This window comes from Globicephala melas, chromosome 1 (genome assembly GCF_963455315.2).
Source record: "Globicephala melas chromosome 1, mGloMel1.2, whole genome shotgun sequence".
Classification (NCBI taxonomy): Eukaryota; Metazoa; Chordata; class Mammalia; order Artiodactyla; family Delphinidae; genus Globicephala; species Globicephala melas.
Window position 1 is genome coordinate 112,979,694 of NC_083314.1, and position 25,892 is coordinate 113,005,585.

At 36.1% G+C, this 25,892-nt stretch overlaps 1 protein-coding gene across 1 annotated transcript in view; it reads left to right on the forward strand.

Moving 5' to 3' along the window:
- Nucleotides 1-24,138, forward strand: part of ZNHIT6 (zinc finger HIT-type containing 6) — a 58,338-nt gene extending 34,200 nt beyond the window's left edge. The window contains exons 9-10 of the mRNA XM_030866114.3: nt 15,803-15,927; nt 20,305-24,138. Of these exons, the coding sequence (XP_030721974.1) occupies nt 15,803-15,927; nt 20,305-20,339 (160 nt within the window). The 3' untranslated portion in view covers nt 20,340-24,138. The remainder of the gene's footprint in view (nt 1-15,802; nt 15,928-20,304) is intronic.
- Nucleotides 24,139-25,892: the final 1,754 nt, after the last annotated feature.

Consider the following 25,892-nt stretch of genomic DNA (forward strand, 5'->3'; position numbering starts at 1 on the left):
GTAATATAATTAAGTAGCTTGCTTAGCTTAAGTGGCTAGTTATTATGCTAATTATCTGGCAATCAACAAAGCCTAGGCTTTTAAAAATGACCTTCAAATTAAAATTTTTAAATAATCACACTTATCATAATACAGGATGAATTCAATTGAAAAATCACCTGGTTAGAATATTTTAAAGTAACATCATGTGCAACGGAAAGATTTTTAAATCCCATTTTAACTTATTTCAAGAAATATTCTGTACAACAGAGTTCCAAAGTTCAAGTTTTTGCTTTTGGAAATAAAAAATTCCTGTGATGAACTGACCATTGTATATATCACAGTGAAAAGAACTCTACATAGAAATGTGAAGAAAGCCAAGTTCTAAGAAACTATGTGATTTGAGAGTTTTAATATCACTGGACTCCCTGTTCCTTCATTAATGGAATGATGAAGGAGACTACACTAAAAGATCTCTGAGAGTCCCTTCAGTGTCTGCAGTTATGTGTCATTACATTGAATTGCAAAACCCTGATCTTTAATATCTGTGATGCTTTCCCTGTCTTCCATCGTTTCATTAACAAAACTACTAGATACAGTTCAGACTAGATAGGATTGGTCTCATCTGCTAGTAGAGCTTAGAGATGTAAGCATCCAGGCTGTGAAAGCAGAGCTGGGTTTGAATCCCAGCTGTGCCTGCTCCCAGTTACGTTAACTTGAGTAAATTACATAGCCTAACTTGCCTTCGTTTCCTCATCTCTAAACTGGAGGTGATGATAATCAGATTATCATGAGAGATTAAGATGATTATTTAGCACATGGTAAGTGCATGCTTTTATTATTTCTACTATTACTATTACTACTACAGAAGATAAATGGATTCTTAAAAAAATCTTCTAAAATTCAAGGAAACCAAAGTTGTATGTGATAAAAGGTAAATGTAGGATACAGAATATTTTAAAGTTTATAATATAGGGCAGACTGCGTAGGCCCAGATAGCATTCATTTTTGACTTGGAAATATGTACTGTAAATCTACGAAGAGGGAAAGGGAATGGCGATCTCAGCTTGTCCTAGGAGACAGGGTTTTGTGGGAGAGTGACAGAAATGCATGCAGCATGACATGACCCAGAGGGGAGCATTTGGTAAAACTGTTTTGGGCAGTTGCATAGAAGGAAATGAGAACATAGAAAGACCAGAACACAGGAGGATACTAATAAGACTGGTAGGTTTTATTTTAACAAAGAACCAAAGAGGATAAACCTTCACCAATAAAAAAGGTTAGAGGAGCGTACTGCAGTGAGATGAGATGACCTAATTCTAGACACTCAACTTCTCTGGGCTTCATGTCCCTTTAAGGTCCTTTACTTTCTCTTATTTTATGACTTTCCTTCTTTAGGAACCCAAAAAGGACTTTGGTTGGGCCTTGGGTTAACCTTCTTAATCCCCAAAGGGGAGGGAATGATAGATTAATAAAGTAAAAGGTAAGTGGTATTGACTTAAAGGAATACCTAGAATAGGCTGTTTTGTTACTAAACCTGAGCCAAACTTAGTAACATGAAAAGTACTCTGACTTTACCTTATCTATGTAGAAAACATGTCTTCCAGATTTCCCCATTTGAGTTGTTTACTTGAACTCAATGATATATGAAAATACCATCAAAGAAGAGGAAGCAGAAGTATACAACCAAGATCTAAGAACTTTGTATTTAAAAATTGCCACCCTATTTAACTTTGACTAGTGATATTACCACTTTAAGGCAATAATAATGTTAGAAACTCCAATTGAGGTAGCTTTTATCATGAAGGTGGACCTAAGTTGGAGTAAGGTACATCCTTATATTTCTGACTGTTCAGTCAGCCTTAAGGTATAGTTATCCTAATTTCTACAGAACTTCCTAGTTTTATTAGGATTTTCTAATCATGAATAATGCAAGTAGATACTATGGAGATACATTTAGAAATAGATTTTTTTTAATTAAAGATTTTTAACCAGTGTTCACCAGATAGTACATTCATAGATAGGCTAAGATGAGCATTCGCATTTGATTGTATGCTTAATCACAGTTATATCATTAAAGGGAAGTACATTCAGAGAACATCTAAGTAAGATTATTATAGGTTATAAAATGTGGGCTTCTAATTTAAGATAAGGAGAATTTTATTATTTCCTGAAAAGTACTTAGAAGGTAGAACCATGTATTTTCCTTGTGGCTTTCTGATTTTAAAGGTATCATATGATTTATAGCATTCCAGTAAATTCAGAGTAGAGTCTTTTTACCAAATACTTGGTATTGCCAATTTCCAGTGGTTGTGTTTTCCATTCTTGAAGAGTTTATGACAATTGTCCCATGATATACCTGATCAGCTAGAGCAATCTTAAATGTTTCCCAGGCTTTAGCTTTGCCATATACAACTTTTATTTTTAGGTTTAGGTGATCATAGAATGTATGTCTAACTCTAAAGAATTTGTTGCTGATCTGTTTCAGAGTTTTCTTTCCAGAATACACAGGGTTTGAATTTGTATCTTCTTATAAAAGTAAATATGTCTTCTTAAGTAAATCCATTCATTCATTCAGCAAACACTTAGTACCCATTGTGGTCCAGGTGTTGTTCAAGACATTAGGCTGATAGCAGCAAGCAAAACTGTTCCTGTCTCTGTGGAGCTTACATTCCCAGTGGAGGAGAATTCATGTAAGGTACCCTCTTGCCACATCATTTCTCACCAGCTTCCTGTTCTCAGAAAGTAAATGAGTGTTTTGAGGCAGAAAAGCCTATGTTGGTAACACCAGGCACCATCAGAGGCAGCCATTGTATTGCTGCTAACTTAAGTTATTACTGACAAGTTAGAATACTCCCAGCTTTGATACTGTCCATTTAATTGTAATTTTTCAAATCTATTGAATTTTAGACCTATATTTTACTTATTAATAGAATCATTTATTTTTCATGAAGAAATTCAGATACATTTTCTATTTTTTATGTTTACTTTGCTGCTTTGATGTTTATATAAGATCCTGATTTTGATAAAGATGTGATTTAAGCTATTGTGGGATGATTCTTTCCAGATTTACTCAAAAGTCATTAATTAAGCACATTTACTCTCCTAGGCATATATATAAAAATTGGGGTTTATACAAGACTGAGTAGGGTACAGTTCTGTTGTAGCAGAGAAAACAGACATGAAGTAAAGGTGCCTGGGGTACCTGGCATGGATCTGTCTTCTGAGAGATGGAGGTAAGGCCTGGAGAGGCTTAGGGCACATTGAGTTTCAAGTAGAAGTGGCATCATTTTCTCGAACGTTATTTTCAAAAAGAATGGCCTTTCTATACTAATCCCTTATTACTAAGCTCCCTTCAGAGTAAGATTATATCGCATTCCAACAAGAAATAGTAACTCCTTCCAGAATACATAATCTGTGGAGAAGTAGACCTTATTTTACTTTAAGAGGTTCCAGGTTAGACTTTGTAGACCAAAAGTTTTACCATTACAAATACTAAATTTATTAAATCACTACTTCTCAAACCTAACACAAATTATGAGATGTTCCAAAATAACCTTTTTGCTCTTATCCAAAAACCTACATCAAAGTAGATTTTCTATAAATTTGAAATAATGTTATAAATTTGATGCAGACCTTGGAAAGCTACTAAGTTTCTGTTTTCCCATCTGAAAGAGGGGATCAAAACAAAGGTATTGCACTGTTGTAAAGATTGCTTCCAGATAATGCATGTCAGCTACTTAGTATGGTGCCAGGTACATAGCAAATCAGTCTCAGTAAATATGTATTATTCATGTATTACAAGTTGCAGCATTTAGGTCAACATCTTGCTGAGTTGACTCAATGAATGTAAGAGTTTTTGTTGTTTTAATCCTAGAAATTACTTTTCTTAGTATCAATAAAAGGAGGAAATCTGTTTTTAAAAAAAAGTTCTGTGTGGCTGGCAGTTGACTTACGTATTACTTTTTGAAAAATAATGGCTTCTTTCAGCCAAATGATTTCTTATACTTCTGGGAAGTACTCTAAGTTCAATATTAGCTATGCTCCCAACAGGTCACTCACCACTAACCACAAGGGGGCAGATACCCAATCATGTTAGTTTACATTTCTTTTGACATAAATAGTATTGGAAGAATATGAAGCTTCAGGGGCTACTTTATTTAAGATGTCATCAACTGTTATCTCTGTACAAATGACTCCCAAATCTAGAGATATTTTCAACCTTTCTCCCAGACTTCAAATGTTAGTTTGCATGTATCTTCACTTACACATCTCATTAAATCTTAAACTCAACATGTTTAGATCTCATCACACCACATCCATTTGTTCCTAGTGTGTGTTTCTGTGTGTGTTGTTTTAAATGAGGATTAAATGGACTGCTGATGTACCTGACATCTAGTAAACAGTCAATAAATGTTGACAGTCATTCCTTGTTATTGGCACTGTCATTCTTCTTGTAAGCAAGGCATATGACCTTAGAGCCATCTTTCACTTCTCCCTCACCACCCTGCCTTACGTGGTAGGCCTCCATATGAGCCTTCTGTATGTTCTCTCCATTCTTTTGAGAAGATTATTGTTTATCAGTGTCTACAGTGGAGCCTATCCCTTACCCCCAACTGGATGTAATCCTTATCCTTTGAGCTTCAAAAACTTCTCATAGGTTCCTGCAATCCTGTCTTATATTTTATCCCAATAAAACATCCCATATGATGATAAACTCCCTTTTGAAGACAGTGGCTGCCTTAGGCATCTTCATCTTTATATTTCCTGCAGTGCTGAGTCAGTGACTTTCCCATAATAGGAATTCAGTTTTAATTTTTTTAATAAGTAGTGTACTAATGCACTTAAATATATGTGTGCCTGCTATGTGCTAGGTGTTGATACCACTTTAATACTCTAAAGCAGGGTTTGGACAGCTTTTTTGCAAATGGCCAGACAGTAAATATTTTTGGACTTGTGGGCCATACAGTTGTAGTTGTCAGTCCACCATTGTAGCACATAAACAACTATAGTCAATACATAAATGAATGGGCATGACTGTAAGACTTTATTTACAAAAACAGACAATGGGCAGGATTTGGCCTGCTGACCATAGTTTGCCAATTCCTACAGGCTTCAATTCTCAATATGTAAAATGAAAAAGAGAGCGAGAGAGAGAGAGATTGTTAAAACTACCAAGTATAATTTAAAGTTTCTTCATGGATACATGTATATGTATGGCTGAGTCGCTTTGCTCTGCACCTGAAACTATTACAACATTGGTAATCGACTATATTCCAATATAAAATAAAAAGTTAAAAATAAATATAAATAAAAGTCTTTGCAGTCCATTAAAAATAAATTAATTAATAAATTAAAGTTTCTTCAGAAAAAGTAGCACCTGTTCAGAGAACAGGCTTTCTGATATGTAACCTTGACCTAAAATATCAATGGGTTAAGATTGATCAAGTCTTGAACCTGCTGTATAAAAAATAAATAAAATTCAAAAATTCCAAAAAAAAAAAAAGATGAAGTCTTTATTTTTCATTTATTTAGATAATATTCATTGGGCACCTTCCATGTGCCAGCACAGCACTAAGCACTAGGAACACATAGACACCTAAAAGACTAGCCCTCAAGATGCTCACAGTCAAGGAGGGGAGATAGGTGTGTGGTAATGTTACAATAGATATGTGTTTAATACATATGGCATAGCAGGTGACCAGTGGAAAACACGGACATCTTTGCATGTCAGTTTTTGATTGATGCACAGACCAGTTGCCTTTACTCTGCTTCCAAAAATTGGCATATAGAGCCAAGAGTTGAGACTTTAAACCCAAGCCAAATTAAAGCTTTATCTAAGCTTTGATTTCATGCACGTCACAGAAGATTATTACTCTTTTTGGGGGGACTACCCTATTGTACGTGCAGATTCTATTAGTTGTTTCCTGCTGTGCTGGTTGTAGTTAATCATTTTGGAACACTTTTTTCTTTTTTTATAAAAGGCAACCAGCAAAAGAATGACCTATTTCTCTTGGATGATTTTATTTCCGTGCTGAGAGGATTTTTTTTAAATAAAAAACTGAGGTTACTTTACTTTCTTTGGATCTGTAACATGAAATATTTAAAAATCATTCACTCTGAAGTTAAGAGGTAAGACACTTTTTCCTACGCCCTTTTAGAGAAATTGGTTTCTCTAAAGGCCTCAAGTAAGACCCACCTGACGTCTTTTTGACTTTTGCTAACACCCACCCACCAGCAAGCAAAGACCCCCTTCTACCTTAAAGCAGAGTGACCTCCCAGTTCACATTACTTGCTCAGATTCTGACTTCCTAGAGTCTCAACTCTGCCTGCAAGATACCACCTCTCAGACTTTGTTGATTCTAAGAGTCTAGTCTCTTGCCTGCCTCACCTCGTAGTCCTGCCAGGTCCCTCCTTGCTTTTCACCTAGCCCATACCCCTACTGGCCAATTTTGCTACCTTACCATAAGCATCTCTTCAACTGATCATTTAACCAGTATTTCTTTTCTCAGAACGTTGCTTCTCAGATTTCAGTGTCCATCATAATTATCTAGGACAGATGAAAATGTCGATTTTCAGCCCACCCTCAGAGTTTTTGGTTTAGTCAGTCTTACCTAGTACCCAGAAACCTGCATTTGTTAAAGTCTCTGCCTCCTGAGGGACCCTGATATAAGTTATCCCTGGGACCACACTTTGAGAAACACTGCCGAGGATAATAAAATCCTTGAGGACATTTTTGAATCCCATACAAGTGTCTAGCATGTTTTCTATATAATAAATATTTGGTAGATGTTTATTCAGTTGAGTTGTTGAAGTTGTGTAAAGAAATATGTCATTTAATATTAGGATGAATTTTTGAAGTCAAATTTCTACATCCTTAAAGATACTAGTCTGTACCCTTTGCCTAATTGAACTGGAAGTAGAAAATTAAGTCTTATTTCAGGCTTACAGAGAATGATTGAAAAGTATATTTAAAGATACTCTAAATAGGAAATGTATAATATATATATTTAAAAGTTAGGATTTTTAAAAAAATATCCTGCCATTAGAACTGAAGACCTTGGAAGTTAAGATTGTTTTGATAATAATGGTACAGAATTAAATATATGTCAGAGAACATTAAAGGAATTCCAGAATTTCTAAGAACAGCATTAACTACTTTCAGATGCCTTGTCTTATGTAAATAGCCAGAGACCATTTCTGCCTTTTAGTTAGATCCCTTGAAAATAACTGTGATGAAGGAAGGGTTAGTGAATAACAGCAGTGTGCTCTCTAGATGAGATTACTTAAACTTCCTTTTGTTTTCCTTCTGGAATTTAATTCTAGCAATGAGTTCTGCAGAGATAAATGGGGGAAATCACTTAATCTAAGAGTCAGTTGTAAACAGCCTTGCATGTAGTAGAAGATGCCATCATCAGCACTCACCCATCACATTAAGAAATGCATTTCCAGTAAAGTTTTACTATAAATGTTTGTAATATATTTGTGTTTTGATCAGTTTTGTACTAATAATAATTATTCAATTCTGAAGAAATTTTAACATTTAAAGCCTTAAGGTCATAGGTAATAAAATTAAATTTTTAGCTTACATACACATTTTTGTTACAGAGAAGTGTGATTGGGCTATAAGTAAAAGATTTTCAAGCATAAATGTATCAGTATTTAGGATAAAATTCTGTGGAGAATTGGAATGGAAATACAATCAAGGAGAAAAGGAAACTATATAAGATTTCTAACTATTTCTAACTATTAAGGAAGAACTTGTTCATGCAGTTTTTAAATTGATGATACTGGTACCATTCCCATTTTACTTAGATTCTAGTGAATTTTTATAAGAGTGATGTAACATTTTCATTCTAAACCATCAATATTTACACTACACCATAAATTACGTTCTTTATATCTATTTTAACTTGTGAGTAAAGAAATTAAATGAAATTTCAGATGTCTGTTTTAAAATCTACAAAAGTGTCATTGTTTTCTGAAATTATTTTAGGTTACGTATAAGCAGGAAAGTGTGAAGAACCTGAATAAGTTTTGCCAGATACACGCACAAAAAAATGTTTGCTGCAAGGGTGATTTAAAATCGGGGTTAAATCTAGAGGCTGATGAATGTCTTTATGGAACATAATAAGTATTAATGACACTCTTTTTTTTAATATATATATATTTAATATATTTATTTGTTTTTGGCTGTGTTGGGTCTTCGTTGCTGTGCACGGGCTTTCTTCGTTGTGGTGTGCAGGCTCCTCGCTGCGGTGGCTTCTCTTGTCACGGAGCACAGGCTCTAGGCACATGGGCTTCAGTAGTTGCAGCATGCAGCCTCAGTAGTTGTGTCTCATGGGCTCTAGAGCTCAGGCTCTGTAGTTGTGGCACGCGGGCTTAGTTGCTCCACGGCACGTGGGACCTTCCCGGACCAGGGCTCGAACCCGTGTCCCCTGCCTTGGCAAGCAGATTCTTAACCACTGTGCCACCAGGGAAGTCCTAATGACACCCTCTTACTGAGTGTCTCCTACTGTATTTTAGGTACTTTGTTAAGCATTTTATATACACTATAATTATGTTACACTGTACATACATTATACATTATGAATATGTTTAGTTGCACGGAGAGCCCTGACTGCAGCTTTGTAACCACTAACTGGTGAAACCTAGATCCAGACCTAGGCCCACCTGTCTCCAAAGCCTTTGCAATATAGCACATGCCTCTCAGCGCCATAAATGACCACAGTGCACGTTCTTAGATTATGTGGAACCCAGCCCCAGTTCTTTGTTATCCCTCTTTGGGATTACTGATTGTTTTCCAAAGTGAGAATCAAGATCAGGTAGAGTACATGCTCAAAATGGTCTTAACCTTTGGCCACATTTTGGACATAGACTCTAGAACAGCAGAAGCAAGGGATCATTTAAGGACTAGAAAATGTTAGAATCAACCTGAAGAATGTCCACACACATAAAGAAAATACATAGCACAGGGTGCTAAATACTTTTATCATCTCAGAGATGACACGTCCAGTGATGGAATGGGTTTCATATGTGGCATTCTGCTTGAGGCAGTTTTATGATAAGACTTGTAAACTTAGCTCTAGGGAAGTTTACTCTTAGGTAGCTCTAGGGAAGCTGAAGCTCTACTAGTTGGCAGAGCTGGGTGAGTGAAGTTTCAGCTGCTGTGAACTTGAGAAGTTTAATTTGAGAGGCTGTACTGAAAAGTAGATCCAAAGTGATATGATGGTCAAATTCTTAACAGATTATAAAGACTACAATTTCCATAGTAATGATCTCATTTCAAATATGTACTATTTTGATCATTGATTAAGGGAATTATGTAAAATATAAAATGAGAGTTTTCTCTAAAAACTTGGAAAATAAATTTTAACCCTCAACTTAATCCACTAAATTTATCCATTCTAGTTATGTTACATAATAATTTATATCTAACTTTATATACTCTTCAGAGAGAGTAATGACATAATTAATTGAAATTTCTAGGTGATTCAGATACTTCATTTTAGCCAAAGTGCTTCACCTTTTCAAGCAGACCTCTCACTGAAATTTATACGTACCAAACTGTATGAATTCTATGTGTATTCCCTTATCCTCTACCTTGTATAGGTACTTTCTTCCTAGAAATCCTTCATCTTTTCATCACTAGTGAATACCTAATAGTTCACCATTGTATTCCCAGTTCCTAGAACAGCATCTGGTACATGGTAGACCTCCCTCAGTAAATATGTGTTGAGCGAGGAATAAGCAAACAAGCAAAGAGTTGAGTGAAGAACTCAAAAGATTGGCTTTACAGTTCTAACTCTGCATCTCCTTGAGCAACCCTGAGTAAGATACTCCTCAGGGCTTCAGTGCCCTCACCTGGAAGACAAAAAAAAGTAGATTAAGTTCTTTGTAACTCTAAAATAATATAATTCTATGGTGTAGTTAATTCATGAACTATTTAACTAACATTTAAGCAAAAGTTTTTCTGAGGAACGTGATCATATTTTCCAAAGTGATATACTTCCTAATAAAGATTGAAAATGTAAGAGTCTGTACTGATCAGACTCCTGCATTTAGTCTAGCACCAGAGGAAGCATATGTTTTGTTAATGAGAGTAAGGCTAATTAAAATTTCCTATGTTAATTAGGAGAAAATCCATGGAGGAGGAGGGATTTTAAGAACCAATTAAGGAGGAGGAGAGCTAGAGTTAGCAAATGAAGTGCCTAGATATTATAGGCACTATAATATTTGAAAGAACATTTGGAGGTGAATAAGGGACAAGAAAGAAAGTTTATTGAGTATCTACTTAGCTTTAGATTTCTATCCTGACACTTATCCCAATGAAATGTGATTGTTTGTTGACTGGCACTCCCAATAAAATGTGGGGTTTATTTCTATGAACTTCCATTACCTAGCAGACTATCTGTAATGGTAGACACTAAATAAATATTTGAGGAATTGATTGATTAATGAAGCTAGGCACTGTTCACATTTTCACATGCATTAATTCTAATGAAGTACATACTATATCTCTACTTTACAAGATAGGAATCTTAGGCTCTGAGAAATTGACTTAGCCCGAAGAAACCAAGCTACAGTTACAAAGCCTGGATTTGGACTCAGGTCTTTTTGGCTTCAAAGTTCATGCTTTTTCTACTAACTAGCCCATCATATAGATCATGAAGATAATCCCTGATAAGTATGTTATTTCCCTGCTAAAGGTGCTAAATTACCTTTGAAGTATAAAGTCTTACTACTAATATCAGTTTGGCAAGTTACACTTTAGAAACATTTTCACCTGTTACATTTAATCTTTACAAGCTAGCTGATGAGTAGATAACCTTTCCATCATTATACTGATGAGGAAAACTGAGTACCCTTGAGGAGTCACAGCTTCTAAGGACCTGTGATAAGATTGGAACCCAAGCCTTCTGGATTTAAAAGTAATTGAGCTTACTAGTGAAGATAAGGAAAGCCTGAACAAATAGCACCTAGAACAAAAGCCTTGTAAGGCCCTCTTTAAAGCATGTTTTAAAATGTGTAATTAGTCACTTTATTTCACCGCATCCCATACCTTTTGTCATCAATAGACGGGATGGTCTGCCAGCGCATTTCTGACCGTAGAGCTTTCTGAATGGAGGTATGTGTCTGTGCTACCCCCCTCATGACTGGTGCCCCACGTCAAGTATATGGAGCCCACGTTTACACATTTACATAAATTACGTAAAAGTTCCAAAACGAAGTGCAGCAAACCACTAATTCAGTTACTGTTATCTTTTTAATATGAAAACTAGAGAAATTAGGTAAGAAAAAATTTAACTTTGACACAATCTACTTCTAATGTGACGTGGACAGTCTGAGTTGCAAAAACTGTCACACAGGAGTATTTGGAGAAATTTTAAATAATACCTTTTACTTGTAAACAGAAGAGTTAAAAAACTCTCTGACCCCTGTACTTAGTTTGGTTTTATATGTTTTAGTTTGAATGTATGTATCTTTTTTCTCCTATTCTGGGTCTTCATTAACAATCTGGTTTCTTTCTTCCTTTTCATTTGGATTTTAAAAGCTAGTTTGTTCACTTAATCTGTTCTCTTTCTGCTCTATTAAAATAAGTTTAGTACTTTTAAATTACTTATTTTAAAGGAATTTGATAAATATGAATCTAAAACATGTAGTTTATAATACATTCAGGAACCTTACTGAATTCAGTTAATACCAAGATGAGCCATACTTTATAAATGTTTAGCTATCGGATAACAGTAAACTGATTTATATTAAGGTTAAGTTTTTTAAACAGCAAGAGATTCAACTGTGTACGTTTGGAATCAGTTAGTTGCACTTTTAACCTAGAAACCTAAGTTAAGAAATAAATACAAATGACTATTAGGAATATTGGTTAAGTGCTGCCTTTGGCAGACAAATATCAAAACTTGTACAATTTTAGAGCTGGAGGGATCTTGATGATCACCTCATCAGATGCCCTTATTTTATAGTGGAAAAAATTCTATGGCCTACGGATTGCTATTAGATTGTTAAATTTGGAGAAAATTCAAATTTAGTTTAAGTATTTTATTAGGGGATAGAAGGGGAGATGATCTAAGGGGTGCCAGTGATCAGGTGGGAAATAGAATGGTTTGTGACTCCTTTTTTTTTTATTATTCTCTGTCTCCTTTTGAGTTATGGGAAGTTAAAAAATAAATCCTAATTTGCTAATGAAGTGCAGAGAAAGAAGTTCAAGAACTTGGCCAGTTTCTTTGAAAGTTAGTAACAGAGCCAAGATTAAAAGCATACCCTTGAGTATCAAGACAACTTTTATTTGTATGATGTCAAACACTGTAAACACCTGTTTAGCCTACTGAGCTATGCTGCCCTTACAATGCCCCTGTGAAGCTGCCTGGAGCAGGGTCAGCTAGTGAGCCTATGAGAGTAAACCAAGTGAAATAACAAGAGGAAATGTCTGAGAGGGTCCCTAAGGGTAAAATAAAAGACAAACATTGGTATCTTAATTCTTTCAAACCCAAGTAGTTTGTCTTGTGGTAGCAGAGCCCTTTTACTAATGGGAACACCAGAGTTCCTGAAAATTTCAAAAATAGATGAAGCTGCCCCTTAGGATTCAGTGACTTAATGACTTGCAGAGGAGCTAACACCTAAATGTTTTGGGCAATGCCAAGCTGGACTCTACACGTTGCCTCAAGATAATGGAAACAAGGAGGATTCAACGTAGTTGTAGCCTCTTGGAAGTAAATTTAATATAAACTAATATAAAATAATAAAAAAATGAAAGTTATACGGAAAGTTGTAAGGCTACGTTTAAAATGCATAAAGAGGCAAATAAGTGTTTCAGTGCTTACATAAGAAGTGCCATTCTTTGTTACTGAAGAAGTTCAGTGACTTTGTCCTGAACTAAAGTTTCTGTAAGAATGCGTTGTTATTTTAGGTAAATACAACTGTAAAACTGTGTTCATGGCTTAAGTAAATGAGCTAACAGTTTCTGTGTTTTATCATTTAGCTCTCATAATAACTCTCTGAAATGATACTGCTGTTATCTCCACTTTCAAGCATGGAAACTAGGAACTAGAGAAGTTAAGTAACTTGTCCAGAATCGCAGACCAGTAAGTGATGGAGGCAGGACTTTAACTCGGTGTTAGACTCCAAACCCAAGCAACCACTAAAAGTTACTGCTTCCTTTAACTAAACCCTATGTCCACACAATGTTACCCCATCTGTGTTTAATAGCCTTTCTTTATAAAACAGTTTACATAATTTACTTCTTAATTACTGGCAAATATTAATGGTAGCCTAAGAGTAACCACTCCTAGTAGAAAAAGAAATTCAGAATTTCATATAAAAATTATCTAGTGAAGTCTGACCTGTTTTAAGTGACAGACTGGAAAGCTGAGGCCTTGAAGCTTATTGACACTCAATAGCAATATTGCTGTGATTGGAAGTTTACAACATCTTCGGGTAAACACTAAATAAAATTCAGTGGTTCCCATTAAAACCACACAACATACCAGATTTTCACTGCATTTGAGTGAAATATTTTAAAGTAATTCATTATAAATTCTTACATAAATCTTTACATTCTAAATACTTTGTACAGAGCCTGCATGGCACATAAAATAGGGACCAATTTTATTAATAAAACAAGTGTAATTAATTATAGTTTTAAGATTGAAATAATGTATAACTTATTACATGGTAATTTTTAAGAATCTCTGAATGTTCCTCTGCTGGGATCTTATTTTGTATTATATCAGCATTAATATTAGGTTCTGATTACCATGTGGCTTTTGAAGAATTCTTTTTTTTTTTTTTAATTGTTTCAGCTTTGGAAGTCTAGAGAAGCTTAACGAAGATTTAATATTTTAAAAAGAAATAAAATGCCTAAAACATTAGGTATATACTGAAAATTATTTACAAAAAAAATGAAATAAGTGTTGATAGAAAACATTCCCTGATTTGGGAAATGTCTCTTAATAGAAGCCTTATGATTCAGTTAAAATGCACAGAAGATAAGTTGCTACAAGTGTTTGTAGGATACCACTTGAAAAGTTCCTATTTGAAAATTCAAGTCTTGCTTTCTCTTAAGAAAAATTTAGTTATATCCACTTTATATTTTACTTTATAAGTTAATTTTATACTTTTATATCTAATTCAGCCTCTCTTTTTTGTATAATCACTGCTAACTTTTTAAAAAACACTGCTTCTTTCAAAGGGAAATAATGTGTAAAAAATGTGATGCATTTAATCCTTGAATGCTGGAAGAACACTTTTAAAGTATTGTAAGCACATCTGTATTATATTACACAGGGAAAAGAATGTATGCACTCTGTGGCCTATGGGCACGAGGGTGGCTGGTTTAGGAAAACTGAATATTTTGCATTTCAAGTTTCTTTTCCACATAAAAAATATTCTATGATTCTAAAATGAAGAATTTAATTCCAGGAGTGGGGCATGTGGTCAGGCAAACAGGAGTAAAGTTTTGGTTTTACAAGTCCTCTCACTTGTCACCCACTTCTTAAAAAGAAATCAGTTTTTATAATGGGCTCGGCTTTGCACTTTGTTAAGCACTTCTGCTTTCCCTTATTGGAAAAATATTGCACAGGACAGACTTAGAACACAGAGAAATCACTATACCAAGAGTTCTTAGTAAGTGTGCTGCATGTCTGAGTCAGCTGCAAGGTATGGTGCAAATAATTTGTCACTAATTAAGAAATATCAAAGTTTGTATGATTTACTCTTAAAATTACAGCAGATTCAAATGTATCCCGATGGTAACCTCACTCTTGATCACTGACTGGTATTCCAGTGTACTTTCTTGAGTGGAAGGGGAAGGGATGGAGTTCCAGCTGTCAGGCCTGGTATCCCTTGGGATGTATGTTTTGTATGTGAATATCACCTGTCATTGGTGGAGATGGAGAAAAAAAGTTGGAGAACTTCTGCACTACTCTGGTGAAGGTGTTCTCTACTTTCTCCTCTTTGTCGTGACATGATAGTCACTTGCCAACACATTCCCTTATGCAGCTCCTAGTGAGCTAGCTGAAATTCCACCCCTTTATTCCTACCTCAGAAAACAAGCAAGGGAGAATGCTAGGGGCATGCAACTTTAATCAACTAAAAAAAAAAAAAATTTTTTTTTTTAAGTAATGACTTGAGAATTTCATACTTTAAGGAGTATTACCATCTAATTACCTGTGACACATTTACTGGTTATGTCATGATACCATGACAAATGAACTCCATATTTCTTAAATTTTGTGCTTTTACCTCATTCATAAATTCAAACCTGTTTTTTTTAATTTCAAAATAAAGGAAAGCAAAATTTAATTATATGGTAATATATATTTCCAGAAAGTATTTATAATTTAGAATTAAGTTTTTACAAAAGTATTTTGTAGCCATTTTAGCACCATATATTACTAGGAACTATCATGGGATAGTTGTTTGGTTTTCTTTTAAGACTCAAACTAAATGTATTTGAGGAATTTGAATTTTTAGCTAGTCAATATTTTATCCAAGAAAAATTCATGACACATCAAATATAGATATTTTATAAAAGTTAGCCTTTATCCCTTATTGATATGAAAATGAATGACTTGTTCTAGAGCTTTCCTAATGTCAAATTATTTCATATACTTTTGATTTAGCTTTAGGACCTCTATAATAATAGCTCTTTTACCTGATTATTTTGGTAAAGTTACTATATTATAAGGAAATAACTGTTGGATTAATGTCATCATCATTTAAATTTTTTAATGTAAGGGACTCATATTTTATTTACAAGTAATTTCAAATAAAATGGTATTTTTTGGTTTTGCTTTTTTACTATAAGATATTATGAAATGGATCCTGACAAAAGTCTCCTTGACAATTTGAGGAACAAAGTGATCATTGAGTACCCAACATTACATGTGGTATTAAAAGAATACAGTAATGACATGGAAGTTCTTCACCAAGGTAAGTGTAAATTTGTTCCTGTAATGCTTAAATAACTCTAGTGAACTGAAGCAATTACATTATTGTCTTTATATATTTTCCCACTGTACTTACACACCTAACTGAATTTACTCTGTAACTACAGATAATACTGTAAAGAACCATATGATTGAGCTGTTGCTTCTATTCTGTTTCAGAGCATGTAAGCTTTTATCAACTTAAAATGAATGAATCGGTTTGAATGTCTGGCTGTAAAAGGATATACTTCGCCTTTAGGGAGTTTTGTGTGTTTTTGTCTTTTTTTAAGGTAATAGTCTTCAAGTAACAGTCTGCCTATGATCAGATAAATTTACGCCCTAATTAAAACTCTTTAGAGATTCCTAAAATGAGAGATTACAAACATTTTTAGTGTTCTGCCTTATAGAAAAGGGAAATGTTTCAAGGGACATTGTGTTTAAAGTTTGGATTGCATTTAGAATAAGCTGGTGCCATTGCCTTGACCCTTTATCTCCTTTTCTTTTAAACCGACTGGTTTTACTTTCTCTGATTTTGTTTCCTTGGCTATATTCCTTGGCATTTTAGTGATTCCTTAAAAGTAGATACTTTCCCCTCTTTGGTGAGTAGTGGAATTGGGAGAATTTATTAAAACCAGAAACGGTATATGTAAAATGTTAGTGTATAAAGTGACTTACCCATATCTGCATTTACTGATTAAGTTAATTATGTTTCAGTATGTAAATTCTAGAGGATGAATAAAATTTTAAAATTACTTCTAAAAAGAGAGAGAGCTACTTACTTAATTCAAAACCATTAGATAGCACTTTCAGCTAAGAGTTATAGGTACAGGACAAGTTTCATTGTAACAAACACCAGAGGGCCATAGAATCCTTGGATTGGATTGAACTCTATTTTTTAAAATATCTTTTGAAATATGTGGTTCAGGTTTTATTGTTATACCATCATTATGGACTGTAATAGGCAGTGACCTTTATTGTAAGGTCTTCTCTGTATGTGTGTATGATAGCTTTTTTTCTTTGTGAAAGTTAATAGGAGAATTACTTTTTTTCCCTAAGTGGCCAAAATTTTGTCAGTGCCACAATGTGAAACCAGATTTTTAATTGGCACACACAAAGTTTCTAATAATCAATTATATGTCTCTAAATCTTCAGGTTAATTCTTTTTTTTTTTTTTTTAAACATTTAGAATCAATTGATTTTTTTTTTGGCTGTGTTGGGTCTTCATTGCTGCGCACGGGCTTTCTCTAGTTGCGGTAAGCGGGGGCTACTCTTCATTGCGGTACGCGGGCTTCTCGTTGTGGCTTCTCTTGTTGCGGAGCACGGGCTCTAGGTGCACAGGCTTCAGTGGTTGTGGCACGTGGGCTCAGTAGTTGTGGCTTGCGGGCGCTAGAGCTCAGGCTCAGTAGTTGTGGAGCACGGGCTTAGTTGCTCCGCGGCATGTGGGATCTTCCCGGGCCAGGGCTCAAACCTGTGTCCCTTGCATTGGCAGACAGATTCTTAACCACTGTGCCACCAGGGAAGCCTAGGTTAATTCTTGACTTTATATTTTTTAAAATTTGAGAACATCCATTTTTATTTTATCAAATTAAGTTAGAAATTTCAGTTCTAAATGACCAATTTCACTTTTTTTTAAAGCTGTGTAAAACCTTACTTTTTCCTTAATATAATTCACATAGCGCTCTCTCTCTCAATGTTGGTTTCAGGGAAAGTTGTTTAGTAATGTGGGTTACTAGCCAGAGCAAACATTGTCTGTGTAAATAACCACAGCACACACAGTTCCTCTTTCACCTTGTTTAGGAATGCACATTGAAGTAAGGCTTCCTGTCATGAAGCAAAAAGAAAAGGCTACTTTTGTAGTGTACTTGGAACCTTACGAAGTAAAATTTGCTATTTTTTGGTGGGTATACGATGTTTGGCTTATTTACAGGAAGCTCAAGTGACTCGTGCTTTCAGTATAGAAGATCATTTAGGGCTGCTGAAGCAAAGAACCAAAGAGGATCTAGCAGGATTTTAAGGACCATATCAGTGTTGTCACATAAATACACACACTTTAAAAATAATGCCAGGCCTTCCTGTAGATGCTTTTCTTTGTGTAAGCACTTCAAGTTGTCTGTTTCTTTGTACATTCCCACAGCGTTGGATGTTCTGCAGGGTGGTCCCTTAATGCAGGGGGAGGGTTATATAAGAACAGGGCATTTTCTTTGGAAAGCCTTGAAATTCTTTCTCTCTCCAGAGGCAAAAATGTTGGATTTTGATCTTGAGTTCATAGCAAAGGTGTCTCTCTTCTAGTTTGGGAAAAATGTGTTTCTGGACTGGGATTCAGTTGTTTTTCACACTTGATGATTATTATAATGTTTGTTATAAGTCTAGATTGCCATAGTTTATTTTTTCAAAAGTCTGCCTTTTCTGATGGGCAATAGACAAGTTTTGTTTGCTTGCTTTTTGCTTTTTACAGAATGAAAAGGGTTGACTGGAAAAGGTTAAGCAGTTAAGGTAGCCCACTAGGTGTAGAGTGTAGAGAGCTGCTCACCCACCTTGTATCAGTCCAGTGGGAGGTGCTCAGAATGGTGTTACTTGTCTCACAGGTCCTTGTTTGCCAAAGTTAGCTAGTAGATTTAAATGACACAATAAAAGCATCCTACATTTCAGTCTAAGGAAAAAAGAATGGAGTTCCATCAAAAGAAGAAAACTGGGCAACTTCAGTAAGCCACGAAAGGAAAAGGTGTTTCCCAAACTGCAGTGCCAAACAGCACAAAGCCCATTAACTTAAAAATACCAGCAAAATATTTGTCTCCGTTATTCTAATATAACTCAAAATTAGAAAATATCTGTCTTTTGAGGAGTCCAACCCAAAAATGATTACTTGAATTAGTGAAAATAGTAGCATAGCAGTTACTTACATATCAGTCTCTTCTTTTTTAACTTTTTTTGATTTTGGCCACTCCATGCAGCTTGTGGGATTTTAGTTCCCTGACCAGGGATCGAACCCGGGCCCTTGGCAGTGAGAGCATGGAGTCCTAACCACTGGACTGCCAGGGAATTCCCACTTCAATCTCTTCTTGGGCCAATAAATCCTTTCATCCATTCTTCCTCTCTCCTCCCTCACTCCTGCTTACCCCCTCTTTTTCTTCCTTTCTCTTTCAGTGTGTGTGTGTGTGTGTGTGTGTGTGTGTGTGTGTGGCAGTGGGATGGGGATGGAGTTTAGGCACAAGAACGCACATGTAAATGCCACAGTGCAATAGGTTCTATCATGGTTTCAGTGCAGAGAAAGCCAGAGGAGAAAACAACTAACTTGTAATATCGTGGAGATACTTGAAGGACTCTGCTAGAGTTTATGAAATTCCACAAGGATCAGGACCATATCTTGGATAGAACCTATTTCAGTACCTTCCTCATAAAAAGGACTCAATGGACACCAGTTTGGTTGCTGGTACAATTGTACATCTAGGTACCATCGGCATACCCCAAGGAACTTGGCAACTGGAATATGAGGCAAGATCCAAGTTTATGGTTCTGGCATCAGCTCTTACTAGCTGGGTCCTTGGCATTCACTCTGCTTCTCTGAGCTCTATTTTCTTTATCTACACAATGGAGATAAAGGGCTATAAGCCTCAAGCAAAATGATCTCTATTTTAACCTTAACAATTTTCAAAGTGTTTATGTGTTATTTCCTTTTAGCTTCACTATACAGTGAAGTAAGTGGTGCGGTTACTCTGCTTCTCATTTTTCAAATTGAAAAAAGAAACCTAAAATTTGGTGTAACTTACAGTTATATTGATTCAGCATACATGCTACCCTGGCGGGGATAGATACAGGAAAGAAAGGTCCAGTGTCTATCCTCAAGGAACTCTCAGTTTAGTTAGTGAATCATAGTCTTGATGTAGTCAAGGCAGCTCCTTTAAAGGAGTTCCATTTCTGCTCTGAGTCTTCTTTCCTGTGAAAAGAAGGAGATGGAGATTAGCTAGTCTTCTGTCAGCCCACATTCACTCAACATATACTGACCCTCAATTTTAAGTTTAAAAAAAATCATGGAAAAAATTTATTCCAACCACACTTGGCCAGCCTCTGTGATAATAGTGGTCTATTCAGTGGCAAAAGTATTGGATCCTACCCACACTGAGAAGTGACCATTCCCAAGTCTTCCACAGAGTCAGGAAGGATGTTACCTCACAAAATATAATTGCCACTTTCAGACATCATTTCTCTATTTATTGTGGCCAGAATTGTATATCCCAGCTGCCTGGGACATGACATGGTTTGTCTGTCACCATGAGCGGTGCTGTTGGTATGCATCAGAAGGGAGGAGAGAAGAGGGGAAAACAGAACAGGCTAAACAGAAACAGCATAAACACTTGACTGTATGTTTACTTATTTTTTTCAGTGAAAGGTGAATCTACTAAGAACATTGGCAATTAAAATTGAGCACTTCTTTTGGAGGAAGAACATGAAAATTCCCAGACAATTGCAGAGGACCTTGTTGGAAGATTTGGGGGTATTGTCGCTTAGTGGATGGAATTTTTTGTTTCTCTGAAAAGTAATTAAACAGTCTTGAAAAAAAAAAATTTAATGTATTTTCTAGCCTCTTGAATTGACTCGTAAGGCACAGGCTTTAATATGCTTCATTCTGTAGGCCGAAATTTTTTTTATTTGTTAGTTTGATGCAACACCAAACCCAAGGATCACCTGTGTCAGCCCCAAAGTTGGCGTTCTCTTTAGTGGAACCTCACTAAACAGAAAGGCCATGTGGCAGACCATCTAGCCACAGGAGGACTGGTCCATCATTTGCCTATTCTTGTCTTTGGGATTATATGTAACTTAACCTCTTGAGACAGCTGGATGAGTCTTTTATACTCGGGTAGCACCCAGTATGATGTCCTTTGTAAAACATTGTCTAAATACTATGAACTGCTATTTCTTATATTCATTTCAGAAAATCAGTGGCTCCACACTGTTTGAACCATCAGTGCTCATGAATTTGGCTTTACTTGTTCACACAGTGAGCTGTGTCTTACTATGAATTCTGTGCCTTTCATCCCATTCCCACTCTACTCTTGTCATTACCACACAGGGTGTTGTGATGAGCAGTTTTATGCTGTGTTTTGAAACATCTAGCAATAACTAAAGAAAAAACACTTGGAACTCATCAAAGTGTTACTGGAATGTATGTGTGTATTTATGTATATACATGACTTAATTTATACCTTATGACAGCTCTTTATACATTATGATCTCACATATTAAAATTAAAGTTTCCTAGTTTTATTGGAATTTATACAGTTATGAAATTGCAATATGACTATAAAAGATTATTACATCTGTATTGCATCTGTGCACTTAATGGTTAAAAAAACAATGACAAAATTGGACATTAGTGAAATTCGTTTTTAGTTTACAATTAGAATAAGTTTTAGACCAAAAGGAAATCAGAGGTATTAAAGAGAATTGGAAAGATTAGAAATATGAAAAGATAATGAGAACATGAGCATAAGAGAAACTTTTAGAACACAGATATATGTAACTTGGTGTACATATATATGAGAAGAGCCTCTAAAGACAATAGTGGCACAAAGACCCTTGGTATAAAAGTGATAGTGGAAATGCGATTCATAGACAGTAAGGCATTGCCATTTGAGAAATATATATACTTCCTAAAGCAGCTTCAGGAATCTTCTCCTCATATAGCAAAAACTTTGTGTAGAATTATGTTTTGCACAGTATTACTGGAGAGACGATGAAATGGGAATTCAAAATTTAACAGTGAAGTTTGTCTTCTTGAGACAGGCAAGAAAGAGAATGAATTGAATCAAATGTGTCATAGAATTGTTATTGGGAAAAGTGGGATAAAGAACACAAAAAGAACATGTGATCTGAATATCAGGGTGGAGAGGAATTTCCTGACAGTGAAATCTGTTATGATGTAGTCTCATTTCCAAGAAAAGTGTTGAGTTCCATCCCGTTTAGAATTTAAATTGAAAACTGGACAAAAATCAAAGGATTTATCCTGTACTTTCCCTCCCCCCCACCCAGGTGGAAAAAGAAAGGGAAAAACCCCTACATGATCTAATGCATCTTTACCGTCCCTATTGTCTAGAATTCTATTAGACTTTAAATTATTATAGTCTATTCCTTAGGAAAGAATTTAACTAGCAGAGTTCCCTTGACATAACTATCAACTCATTTGATTAATATGCACATTTATTCCCACAGGATTTACAATAAACATGTGTTTTAGTGAATAACCATGTCAACTGCTTGGAGGGGGTGAATTGGAATAATTCACTGAGAGCCCTAGAAGTTTGTAGTATTACAACCCAATTTCTTTTTTAGAGGCCTTCACCATTTTGGATTCCTGACAAATTCTGATGCATAAACAAACTCCCTGACCCATGTTAAGTTCAACATCCTGCATTTTGTTCACGAACCACATTTTAAAAGGAGAAAAGTTCCACCTGGCCTTCTTTATCTTTTAAACAATGATTTCAAAGGGAAGGTAGGCCTTTCGTAATTGCTAATTATTACATATGGGATTAATAACCATAAATTTACAGTAAACAAAACTTGCACCTGTTCATATTATAAATATGAATTAAAGAGAGTTACTAGACTATTTAAGATTCCTAAGTGTAGTTGAGCCAATTTGTTTCTCTGTAGCAAGTGATGGGATTCAGATTTCACAATGTATAGTAAAATGTTAAACACATAACTATGAGGCCAACAATTTCCTTTATACATTTTGTTTAATTTGGTTGGCATATACAGTGTGTTGTACCTGATTTCATATCAGTCATTAAATATTAAGTAAAGATGCCTACTCTGCTTTTATTTAATCGTAAATTACTGTATTAAAGTGTGTTGTTTATTTTCAGGTAGATATTGTATACTTTTGATTATTAGCCAATCATCTTTCAATTGCAAGTGTCAGAAACTCAACTCAAACTAGTGTCAGCATGAAGGGTAGTTTACTGGCTCCTACACTGGGAAATTGAGGCATGGCTGGATCCAAAGAACCAAAGAAGCCATCTTTCCAGCCCCCACACTTGACCCTGATTTTTTTTTCCTGGATTGGTTTTCTCTTCCAGGCAAACTTTCTGTTTGGGGATGCCCTCTTGGAGGTGGGAAGCAGTGAGGTGAGGATGGTAGGTGACAGCTGTTGACAGTTTCAGCTTACATAATCATAACCAAAGCTTGGCAGCAAGTTATGTAAAATTTGGAGTAAGAACTTTTATTTTGCCCAGATTGGATCACATTCCGTTCCTGAGCTGATGTGGAGTTCCCCCAGAGGAAGGGAAAATTATCAGAAAAGGGGAAGGTGTAGGGAGCAGGTGACGAAAGGTTGTTCCTGAGAATACAAAAGTAACAAACAGATGTACACTGCACACTTACTTGAATTTGAGTAGCAAGAGGTTTCTGATTTGAAATAGCATAAGGAGTAAAATTCAAAATTAACCTGCAAACCTTCATTGGCTTTAACTAGAGATTTCAGTTCCTATTTGATGCCACTGCTGCTTTGAGTTGCCATTACGGGCTTTTATTTTTTTTTAATGCTTCCCATTTGTGTTAGACATTATGTTGCTACTGGTTTGATCAGATGCACAGAGCACCAATCTGTTTCCATCATGGATTTGGAAATTTCCAGTTTCATGAACATTTGAGAAATACTGATTTTGAAATTAGAGTTGTACTGGAGGACAGTGCTTCAAAAAATGAAGACCAGGGCTTCCCTGGTGGCGTAGTGGTTGAGAGTCTGCCTGCCGATGCAGGGGACACGAGTTCGTGCCCCGGTCCGGGAGGATCCCACATGCCCCGGAGCGGCTGGGCCTGGGAGCCATGGCCGCTGAGCCTGCGCGTCCGGAGCCTGTGCTCCGCAACGGGAGGGACCACAACAGTGAGAGGCCCGCGTACCACAAAAAAAAAAAAAAAAATTAAGACTATTTAAATAAAAATAGGCCCTTAAATAAACCTTTGGGGATCTGTACTTCATTACAAAGTATTTTCTTTCAACTTTGGTCAACTGGAAGCTATGTAAAGTATCTGTGCATATGTTTTTTAAAATGAACTAAAATGTAAACATTTTCCATATTGGAGTGTGGTGGGCTGCACTCATTTTGAGCTTCGTAACCGAATGCATCCTTTAGCCTTTGATGAGCTACTACACAACTCTGCTGTTGCCGGTTTTATTTTCTCACTGAATAAAGTACCAAATGCTTACTCTTCATGACTTGGCCCCAAGCTAATATTGCAGCCATTTCTTTCTTTCATCTCCACCCTTTACTTCAGTATTGTAAAACAACGAAAAGGTTACCATATATACGTCCCAGCCTTTTTCCCCCTGAAGTGCCTTTCTCCTTGTTCATATTCTCCACGTGAGCATACTCTCCCTCTCCTTTGAGACCCAGCTTGACCAGTAATTGCTATGATCCTCCCATGTAGAACCCATAGTTATGTTCACACTGCGTGTATCTCCTGATTGGCTGATTCTAATACTATACTGTTATTAGGACGGTTATTAGGACGGTGGTCTGTGGAATGCAATATTGAAGGGTTGCTGATGTTGACTTGTGCCACCAGAATCAACCGCTAAGCCCACATATGCACAAGCAATGAATGACAGGTACATCATGACTGTGGCCTGGCCACTAGCCTTTTTAAGACCCTAAAGATATCAAGAATGTTAAAATGTGAGCTCTAGAGTCAATAAAATACAGTACCATCATCCCCATTTTATGTGGGAAAGGAAATTAAGGTCGAAACCAGGTGGGTCACATGTAAGTAACTAGGCGAGCCATGATTTAAACCACGGCAAGTGGGCTTCAGAGGTCATTTCCTTAACCATTAGGCTAATTGGCCTCCTAGGTGGGCTCTGCCCAGGTCACCAAGCCATCCTGAAGTTATACTATGTTTCATGATAATTTAGAGAGAATATTACAGTTTACTGCCACTTAAAAATGGATAATTATTTTAATCGGCTACTTTAATGAATTTTTTGAAAAACTAGGACAGTTTTTTCATGGTTTGTGAAGCCGCTTTTCTTGGAGGTTTCTCTTTGTTGATGGACAGCAGGCTGTTTCTTCTAGCGTGTTTAGTTCTTCTCTTGAGTCTTTCATCCATGTTACTCACATATTTTGCTGCTTTGGGTATAAAGACTTCAATCACTTCGGTTAGTTTGAAACCAGCTGTTAATGCTAGCACCAGTTTCTTTCAGTGGATTCCAACATAATAGCATCAAGTCTGTTTCATTGTCCATTATGAATTGTGCGCTGCTAAGTTAAACACTGCTCAAAGCTGTTACAGCAGACCTCAGGGAACATGGCTGTCCAGGACTATATTGTGAAGGGGACCCATGTGGAAAGGACATAAGGACACAAAGATAGCTGTTAATGATTGTCGAGTTGACCTTATGTTGAGCTGCGGAAGGAACATATTCTTGGTACAGTGGTGAATCCAACTGAGAGCTGCCGGGCGTTGCCTCTGGACAGGACAGGCTTGGGGGAGCTAGGACAATCGTGGGAGAGGAAGTATAATCTCAGAACCTGTAGGAAATCTTGGGAATGGCTTCAGAAGTGGAAATGGGATGGTTGGAGAAAATCCATGAAAAGACAAATGAAAGGCATTGTAAACAGTGAAATGTGAGTCTTAAATCTTAATTTCATGGAAGCAGGTGCTCTGAACTGTATAACCAAGGAGAAGTAAACTAAGCCTCGTGATTTTTATAAGGGAAATTTCCATCCCCCTCAGGTGTAGGTAATGAAGGGACTATCAAATAATGGTTTCACTTTTTATTTCAGAAAAGTTTTCCTTCTCCCAGGTTTCTGCTAAGCACTCTAGGTTATTTTTACTGTGAGGAGAGATTGTCACACATCACCTCTTGGTATCATGCTTTCTTTTGGCTCCTGAACAGTTGATTCTAGTTTCAGTCCATATGGTATGAATCTGTGGTGCAAAGACAGTCCTAAAGCCCAGTAACTTCTT